This window comes from Anopheles darlingi, chromosome 2, assembly GCF_943734745.1.
Source record: "Anopheles darlingi chromosome 2, idAnoDarlMG_H_01, whole genome shotgun sequence".
NCBI classification, from domain to species: domain Eukaryota; kingdom Metazoa; phylum Arthropoda; class Insecta; order Diptera; family Culicidae; genus Anopheles; species Anopheles darlingi.
In genome coordinates, this window is record NC_064874.1 from 20,287,092 (window position 1) to 20,297,091 (window position 10,000).

The 10,000-nt window shown below is 45.4% G+C and overlaps 2 protein-coding genes across 2 annotated transcripts in view; one reads left to right on the forward strand and one right to left on the reverse strand.

The window, feature by feature from the left end:
- Window positions 1-515, forward strand: part of LOC125948882 (DDB1- and CUL4-associated factor 12 homolog) — a 3,114-nt gene extending 2,599 nt beyond the window's left edge. Inside the window, exon 3 of the mRNA XM_049675404.1 lies at window positions 1-515. This exon is cut by the window's left edge and continues 705 nt beyond it. The gene's annotated coding sequence lies outside the window, so the exon portion shown is untranslated.
- A 337-nt stretch (window positions 516-852) lies between these two features.
- LOC125948824 (GTPase-activating protein) overlaps window positions 853-10,000 on the reverse strand; it is a 24,029-nt gene continuing 14,881 nt past the window's right edge. The window contains exons 3-6 of the mRNA XM_049675286.1: window positions 9,243-9,508; window positions 7,520-7,718; window positions 4,697-4,851; window positions 853-4,581 (exon numbers count right to left, since the gene is read on the reverse strand). Coding sequence (XP_049531243.1) covers window positions 3,960-4,581; window positions 4,697-4,851; window positions 7,520-7,718; window positions 9,243-9,508 — 1,242 coding nt within the window. The 3' untranslated portion in view covers window positions 853-3,959. The remainder of the gene's footprint in view (window positions 4,582-4,696; window positions 4,852-7,519; window positions 7,719-9,242; window positions 9,509-10,000) is intronic.

The following is a 10,000-nucleotide window of genomic DNA, read 5'->3' on the forward strand; positions in this document are numbered from 1 at the left end:
GATTTTTAAAAAACTCCGGTTTCTCCTTTTTTGAACACATTAACCCTATTTTTGTGGTTTCCTTATAGCATAGGGTGTAGATCGGTTTTTATCTTTCTTTCGCTGAATTTTATTTATCGATTTTTCATGGCGACCATTGAGAAGACAAAGGTAAAATGAAGGGTGGCTATGAAGAGAAAGGGGGGAAACAACGTAAAACAATCATTGCGTAGTCAACCGATTGTAGGGAAGTCAGTTGTAATCTGTGTTTGAAATTGCATGTCTGTGACCGTATGTTCGTGAATGTGTGAGCGCACGTGATGTAAATGAGGGAGAGGCCATACATCACATAGCATCTCAACAGTTTGGAAACCGTTGATCGAGTAAAAGACTAAACTGTTGCAGTAGTTTAACAGCATACAGAAACTCTAAGTATCCTTTGTAAGACGCTATGCCGTTAGGTACGCTGTATAATTTTTGGGTCGATTCAAATAAAGAAGTATCCGCAAGACAAACCGCGTTCTATCGGTTTTTAAAACGTTCGCTAATAATTGCTTATTGGATCTTGACAGATAACATCCAGAATCCTCGAGAGCTAGGGGTAGTGTATGGCAGCAATCACCACTCTGCCACGCATGTGTTTGCGTGAATGTTGTAGCCACAGGCTAACACCGTGATATTGGGCGCTGGCACACTGGATTTCCATGTATGGTAAGTATATCGTAGTAGCTTGCCATGACATCGTAGCTGGCTACGCACAAGTGCATAGATAATCAGTTACTACGGTTTCTATGTACGCGAAACGCATGATCACAAAAGACTCACGATCAGTGTGGATGAGTATTTCTTTCTTTTACGCTAAATTTTTGCTGAAAGTCTATGTTTAAAATGAAACGAAAAAAGCTGCGGAAGCTGGATTTACTTTGAATTGCAACTTGTTAGTTTCCATTTGAGTTTCATGGATTTTATTATTTTCTACTCTCTGGCTCAGAGGATGATCAGGTGAATTGAATTGTCGTGTTTCCCCCCCTCATTGCAACATCAATTCACTTAGTGTTTTAAGTTATCTTCCTTCTCTCATGTAACCATTTCTCCTCGAGTGTCTCCAACAAAACAGCGTAATAATGATAATAATAATATTATTAATAGTAATAATAGAATAGCAATGATTCTACCCAAATAATAATATAATATAATATACCTCATTATACATTCTTCTATCGTTATATATAATAATAATATATCTCTAAACCATCTGCTTACAAATATGCTACAATTCTGGGTGCATCACGGTTTGTTGTCTGTCTTCACATTTCGGCGCATTTGAATTTGAAAGGATCTACATGCATGCTTTGTCTCGCTCACTCTTAAAAATGCACACCCAGATCCATACACACGTACACACAAAACCAAATACAAACACTCAGTATATAAAATGTCCAGTCATTGCGAAATTTGCACCCCACCTCCCTTAACGTTCAAAGGTACTCCTTGTCCTAAGGTACCATCATTTCTTCTCCAAATATGTATCTTCACCACCTGGCACTACCATTACCCGACCAGTGGCGAGGTAAACGGATTGCTTCACTAGGAAGGAATGTTACAAAAACAAATTGAAACAGAGAAAATCTCCATCACGGAATCGATGGTGCTGCTGGTAGTTTCAATGGAAAACAAAACTAAAAGAAATACATGAAAAAAAAAGAAAACTAGAAAAGACAAAAGGCACGAACGAAAATGCAGAACAGAAAACTGTTTTAAAGTTGTAAATAAAAGAAAAACGAAAACATCTGTATGAACAGATCACATTCTAGTAAAAATACGATCACACACGGTTAAGAGCGAGCGGGATCGATCATCGATCGGACGCTAGTCCGAAACGACCACTAGGGATGACATCGCAATATCATATAGCGGATACAGCAATGAGCATCGCCACAATACAGCAACAGATAGTTTGATAGTCAATTGCACACTCCCTCACCAAATTCGGGTACACGGAACAAATAGCAAGTAAAAAATAAGAAACATTCAAAACAATGCCGTCTCCATTGTTCCAGGATGCCTTCGCTCTCGCTTTTCACCACAATGGAGAGGTAGTGGCAGCGAGCAAAAAAAAAAACAGGAATTTATACCATGCCGCCACCGCCGCCGCCGTATATATCGATTACCATTAAGCCGCTAAGGTGATTTGACCCGTTCCGCAACCGTCCCACTGGAACAGGGACAGGGTTGGTGGTGTAAAGAGATCTCAAATAGGGGACACCCTGCCTTGCAAAACATTATCCCGCCACACTGCTCCTCGCCCCACCATCCCTCCTACCCGCTCATCTTCCCATCCCGGGGCTCGTTGGCTCGATCGCTTACCACCTACTCGCCTTTCGACACAAATGTTGTATCTTGAGAACGAATTTGTTGACCTAACAGTAAAACGGTACTAATACAGCTAGAGTATGGTAGTCGGTAATAGAACAGAATGCATAAGTTATTTTGGTGCTGCTTGTAACTTCCAGGTGAGGGGAGGAGATAGGAGGAGCGGGAGGATCGCGGCAGGTATCTGTCATACACGACAGCTCTCCGATTTGATGCGTTTTTACCGTGCTACCGTACCATTGGAACGTTTCTACGACGATCCGTCAACGAGCATACGATCAGTGTGTGGGGAGGCCCAGGCCCGATGCCATTTGTACCAGGGTCGATCGGTCGATTCCGTCGTTCCGTATAGTGTAAGAATTCGGTTTCGGTAGGCATCGTTTGTTTGTTTGTCTCTATCTTGCGCACTATTTGCACTTGGTGTAAAGTCTTACGTAAATTCGAATTAGACCCACAGGTCGTCCCATACCCCCCCCCCCCCCCCCCCTACCTCGCCACTCCTTCCACGCATTACTTAAACTCTAAGAGCTGGATGGTTTGCATGGTTTTTAGTTTTCCTCTTTCGCTAAGAATGCACATGCATGGTCATGTAAATGCCACGTATGCTCCTCCTTAATGCACATGTGCGTAGTATGTATCTTCCTTTGTTCTCTATCGTGCTTCCCTTCTTTCTATGCTCATTGCGACAAGGGGAATGAGAACGGAAAGCGAATACACGAAGCACACACACCTTATTGTTAATGATTAAGCCCCAAAAGACCAAATTTGCATGAGATTACAAAACCCACCATCGTTCGAAATCGATGACGGGGTAGCTGACAGGTAGATAAAGATGGAGTTTTAGGAGGAGGATGAGTCATGATGCTGCTGAAGCTGATGATGATGATGATGATGATGATGATAATGTTGAGAATGATGCTGATGATGATGTGCTGCCACGAAGGACGTTGTAAGGGGTACAAGAGCAGCCTCTAAATATGATCCAAACTTCGTTCCTCCCAAATAGCTCTACCACAAGAACTGTTTTTGGTTTCACCACACATTATCTTCCCGCCCCCATCCCTTACTCCTCTAAGTATCCGGCCGTTCCAGGACCGGATCCGGATTCGGATCCGAAGTTAGAGAGCTCGAGGAGTTTTTTTTTACTGCAGATGTGCAGCCGCCCGCGTCACATTTAAACGCCAACTCAATCACTTGTAATACAACCTAGGACACACGTCGTGGTTGAACTTAAACATAATCTAACCTGCATTCACTATTCACGTACGTCAATTTCGTGACCTCCTCTCTCTCTCTCTCTTGTGCATGAGCGAAGTCTGTCCTATTTCTTAACTGCTGCATTGTGCGCCTCGCCGAAAAAGATAGACAATGTAAAGGCTCGCGTTCCAACAAATACTTCAATTTTTCCGGTACCGCCGCAGGTAACGACCGCGCTCTTTGTTCGCCAAACACTCGGAGCCATCCGGAAGATGTTGTATTAGGTGGTAAAAATAAATAGCTTTCAAGCGCGCTCCTGCTTCCTATCTGCGACGGGGTAAAAGAGAACCCAATGATTGTCCCTGTGACGATTTGGCGCTTGTGATACCGGTGATTCACCGTCATCAACGTTAACACTGCGTAAGGGGATCCAGTTCGGCGCCGCGCATCAGATGGTTTCGATGCGGATAAAACAGTGTCACACCGCCAGTCCCACCATGGTCATAGTGTGGCGTCGTGGACACAACGCTTATGGCGGCGGTAACCGCGGTGTTACCATTGGCAACGGTTACACCGTTGCCGCTATCCGGTTGATACGAGGAAGCTAGCTGCATACCACCGCCGCCATTGGTTGCGCCACCACCACTAGAAGCACTTGAGGCGGCGGCTACGAGAGCAGCCGAAAAGCCGGCCCGTGACATGTGCAGATAGTTATCGTCACCGATCGGTGCCAGCCGGCTGCCGTACTTGAGATCGCGAACCAACGTCAGCTTGTAGCGACGGTGGATCTGCTCGAGGTGGTGCGCTATTTCGTTCAACTTCTTGATCGTCTTCCGGGCAGCGGCTGGATCCTCACACACCGTCGAATTGATAGCCGGATCCAGAACCTCCAGGCTGCTAAAGTTTGCCAGTATGAGCGAGTGGATGCGCTGTAGATCGCGGGCCGGATCGAGAGCGGTAGCGAGCTCCATCTGGATGGGATTCGACGATACCGGCGTACAGCCTTGTGCGTATTGATCACCTTCATTGCAGCTGGATAAGCGAAAAAATTAGAAGAAAATAAATACGTTAGCAATGCTGATCCGTGCGAGAGTCCAAGAGATTGCATCCTTTTGTTAGTTGATCACAATCGATCGCTATTACGTACCAGGTCCACACTCCATTAATGTACGCTCGCGGATGGAAGTTAACGAGCCGGGCCTTGTTACTCTGGCAGATCTTGTTGAGCAGATCGATCCACTCGTTCTCCTCCACACAATTTGCCGTTTGCACAAACAGTGGCCGCTGATCCTTTCGGATGATCTGTAACAAAAAGAAAGTAATATTAAATATCGTCGCATCGAAGATCGTTATGCTTTACTGTAAGTCTTTTGTAGTTAAAAGTGCATTGACATTTAATCTATGTTAGAAGAGTTACCTAGAACACTTCCATAAAGCATTTGATGACATAACAGATTTAATCGTTTTTCACACATCCCGGAAACCTTAACTGTCGACAACAAATGAATAACCTAACAACAAGCCTTTAATGCAATGAGCAAGAGGTAGGTAGAAATAACTAAAAAAAAACCGATATGGAAAGTGTTTTGCCAATGAAAGTACGAACGATGGATCAGATAATCGCCAAACGAAGAAGAACGCATGAAGAGGATTGGAAATGTAATAGAAGGTTTCCTCTTGTTTCATTTCACTTCAATTTAATTTCATTCATTCCAATCGCAGAGTTTGGAAAGAGTTATCAATTGCAAAACAGGAAGCGATGCAATACATTCGCTCACCCAGATAAGGGAAAAATGGCGAAAAAGTGTTCCTTGCGTACTGTTGCGGTGAGACGATGATAAGGCCTTTTTTTTCATTCGCACCCAAGAAAATTCTGCCGAACAGCCTGTGGGGGCCGGGGTGCTACCAACCGCACACCACCAGGTTGAATGCCCTTCTCAACCTAGCAATTTGTTCTTATTACATGCACAACGGCGTGGCGGCTGTCGGTTCCTGTTGGCTGATTCTCAGATTATTGCAGAACAATGCAAGCGTCAAGAATGCACCAGGTGGTTTCACTTGACCATGTGCTCGGCGGCACCATGTGTGGCCAGCGAACCAAGAACCGATGACGACGATGATGATGTTGATGTCAATGTTGAAGACAAACTGCGCCCCCTTCTATACGACCTTCGAAGCATTAGCAAATCCTTATATCATGAATGGGGATATTGGATTTCTTCCTGCTGGCGAAGGGATACCGAGGGGTACGATGAACCTGACGCAAAATGAATGAACTGAGGTTCAAGTTGCCCCACCACCTCCCTCTCTCTGCTCGTGGGAACAACATAAACAAAGGAAAGGCAAAGAAGCACACACCTTACCGCCCACCCATTCACCACATACATATACGAACGCAACATACATTACATTCATGAATGGCGAAAGGCCATTCGAGCAGGAGGGCAGTGATGTATGGATGTAGTGGGGGCACACACACACATCATGGACATAGCCACATTGGCAATTGGTAACGGCAGTGCGCGCCTGCGCCTTTTTCAGTGGCCTCAATTCCTCGGCACCCTCTATGCTTCGAGATTCTCCTCCGTTTTTCTTCTACGAAACTGCGTGGCGTGTACAGAGCAGAGAGCAGAGAACAATAATAAAAGGGAAACTTCAGGCCAGGCCAACTGGGAGGTGACGGGGAGAAAAAGGCGGAGCGGCCCCATGGAATGCTATAATGGTAAGCCGAGGTGGGCTCTTCTGGGCTCTGTTGGACGGACCATAATTTTCCTTCGGCTCAACTTGCACATTCAATTGTTTCTGTGCCGTATCCATTGTTTCACTGGCATGCATGTTGCAGCCGTTTCCCATGCGAAGGATGGCGGATGAGTTTTCCAGCGCTTTTCCAGCGTTGTCTCGTTCACTCTCACTGCCTTCATCTATTTCTCTCGCTCTCTCAATTCATTCAACGCTAGCTTCAGTTATGCTGCCTATGTGGGCCAACTGGCCCAAGACAGTCACGGTGCGGAGCATGATTTGTGCGTTTGGAGTCTCTTCCAAACCAAGAAATTCCCACAATTATGTTCAGTTTCTCCATCGAGCCAGTCATATTGTTGACTGCTATTCGTCGATGGTACTGTTGGCGACTGGAGAGAACGACGTGCGTAAAGCTAGTCAAGTCAGCAAGTTTCTTTGGAAATATGTACTCCCGTGCCGACCACCATCTGGTTGCGTCCACCAGCGGAGCCTGCCTCTAGTGGCCAACAGCTCTATATTCTTTCATGCGGCCCTTTTCCTTTGTTGGTATGCCCCAATGCCCTAATGGTAAGGGGTTCTCACAGTGAATTGTGCGTGCTGCGCCCTCAGTAGTGTCTGTCTTGCTTCTAGCGATGTGCTCATGGGGAGGAATTTAACTGAGCTGCGCTTCAAGACTGATCCCTCCTGCAGAGCCACGAATATGTCACACGCAAGACGATTGTGGCGTCCACATACCCCTTATATGAGGCATGAGGAAAGAAAGAAAAAAAAAAGAAGGACCTGAACCCATTTGGTGCACGTAGTATCGGTCGCTGATAGTTGCTGCTAATGATTGCCGGCTTCATATTTCGACCGCTTTTTCCTGTGGGGTTGGGGTTTAAGACCACGGCGCCATTCATTCGCCCAGCGCCAACGGATACGTAGGTTGATACCATTCCGTCCGTACCACCCAGCATATGCGAACCCAGGCAAGTGTGCTTTGAAAGAAAGTCGGACGCACAGATAGCCTTCATATTTCCTCCTATCATAACGAGTACACTGTGTAAAGATAAAGTGGTTGACTAATGAAAGAACTTCTACAAAGCGAAAGTATATAATGTTAAAAATATGGATAGAGCAATACACTGCAATTTTTAACAAACCACACTCATATGCGCTTACACCTTAACTGATCGCTTGAATGGAGAGAGAGAGAGCTGATGATGGATTGAGGCGTAGTCCCTACACCTACCTGGAAGATGTTCTGCATCTTGAAGCTGCGCTCGGTGAGCCGCTCGACAGCCAGTATCTCGGTCAGCGGTATATCACAGATGAATCGTTTTCCCTTTGCCTTGGCGTAGCTTAGCGATTGCGTCGTCAGCCGGAAGTAGCGCTGCTTGAAGTTCCGCCGGCCGAACCGTTTGCGTCCTTGGGTACGTTTCGTCATCATCCTGCGAAAGGTAGCAAAAACCACGTCTCGTTAGTGCTTCTTTGACTGTCCTCGTTGCCCTTTGCAACGGTAGCTAATAGAGTCTATGGTTACTACTAGATAAAGCAAACGTTGCAACTTAAGTTGGTTTCAAAACATGTCGAAACATATCCCGGCTACACTAAAGTCAGGTGAAATATTCCAATAACACTAAAAACACTAAATTAAATGAAGAAAATGATAACATTCTCGAACACCGTGTATGAGCTGCTGTCAGCACCAGAATGGTTTGCTGGTTGTGTGATGAAAATCCAAATCAGACACTCGAGCGAACGTATGGTGGTGGGGTCCACCTCGACGGAGCTCTGTTGTACATCGGTCACATACAGTTGAGCATGAACAATGCTATGCTCGCTATATCGAGAAGCTTTGCAGCGCATTGTTGTTTGCTTCACCACATAGAACATTGATTGAGCAAAACCGAAAAGACAGAAACATAAATTTAAAGTCCTGTTCTCAAGTAAGGAACTCTGCAAAGAAGGCTGACTGCAGCTGGTTGCTAAGATCGCTGCTACACATCAAACATGTACCAAACAACAAATTCATTCGGAAGCGCCAGACGCACGCCAGATTTGTGATATTTGTGTATAGAACTGAAAAAAATGATACACTATGAAGCCAAGGCCAAGAAACCAAAGGAATGATTACAACGTTGATACACTTATAGCAAAACTGAAGCAATACGGCAGCAAATAGAGTCTGCTAGACCATTATAGACAAGCGGTAGCCAACGCGGCAACAAACCGGCAATCGCAACCCAAACTTACCCCTCGCTTCGCGGCCGATGCCGTGTAGTAACAGTGAGTTTCACACCAGATAACGCAGTTGCGATTATGTCGCGGAACGCAAGTGGCACGCGTGGTGCACGTCGTTATATGAAAGGATTTCGTATTTTTGTTTCCAATTGCAACAATCATACGGTTTGATTCGAACCCAATCGCCAGATAGAAGGCAATGCATTATGATCGAGAGTGAGAGGTGGTAGTGTTGGTGGTTTCAATTTGCATTTCGTAGGATTTCATCAAATCGATTTCCAATTGATTTCGGTAGCCGTGCACAACGCCACGCAGTTGGTGAAGAGAAAAGGAGGAAGAAAGATGTGTTAAGAAGAAAATAGAATAGAAAAGAATAGTCAGAAATGAGCGATGGAAAATGGAGACAGAGGAGAGCGATGATCATAAAGAGCCAGTAGTAGTTACAAATGGATACTAAGACGGAGTGAGTTCAGACGTTAAGACGAAGAAAAAAGGCAATAGTATAAAACAACAGATACAAACACACACGCACGCACACACACACACACACACACACACACACACACACACACACACACACACACATACGCACGAATAATGAGCGATCAGGATCGATTTAACCAAATTTTGAGTGACCAAACATGAGTGATTGATGCAGACGGTATAAAGTGATCTCCTTCGGAGTTCATGATGCAGGCATTGGTCGTATTAGGATGAGATATAATGCTTACCCTTCCTTCAGCACTACCGGTTCTAGGGCACTCGATTGCTCCGTGGCCGCATCTTGGTTCACTGCTATGGTCGGTCCACCGACGGTCGAGATCACCTCCAGGAAGTGTTTGATTGCTTCGACATGCTGCTCAGTGCAGAACCGCTTGTACAGCTGCTCGGTGTACTTCTCTTTGCACGGTTGCTGTGCTGATCGTGAACTGACCAGATTGCCCAACGATTGAATCGTTTTCGAGATCAGTGTGAGCGTACGAGTTGTCTGCTCATCCTGTGAATATAAAAAAGAGAGAAGAATGTAACGAGACCAGCGGCTATAGGAACTTGTGGTTTTGTGCTACAAAGCTCAACCGACCATCAGAACACCTCATTTTTTCTTTATTTTCTAGGTTCTACTTAGCTAAAGAGTACCTATGTTTATGCTACCAGCACCCGCAAGCACTAATAAATCCATCCAAATCCCACACTTTCATATCTTCCAGTAAGTGAAGCAGAGCAACCTAACCAACATATGCTGCAGTAGGTACAAGCGCACCGGCTGACTTCATTCACAAAGTCCGCAGACGACTAACGGACATAAACGCTCTTATCGAGCGTAGGAAAAAAAGGATTCTCTATGAATGAACAGTGCCACAAGCAAACGCTTCTCGCGCGTTGATTATCGCGCACGCACACTCCGGTGGGGTTACGAAAAGAAAAAAATACTCAAGCGGACAACGCGCACAACGAGACTATCAGCGTTGAGCAGCGGTATAATAAACTG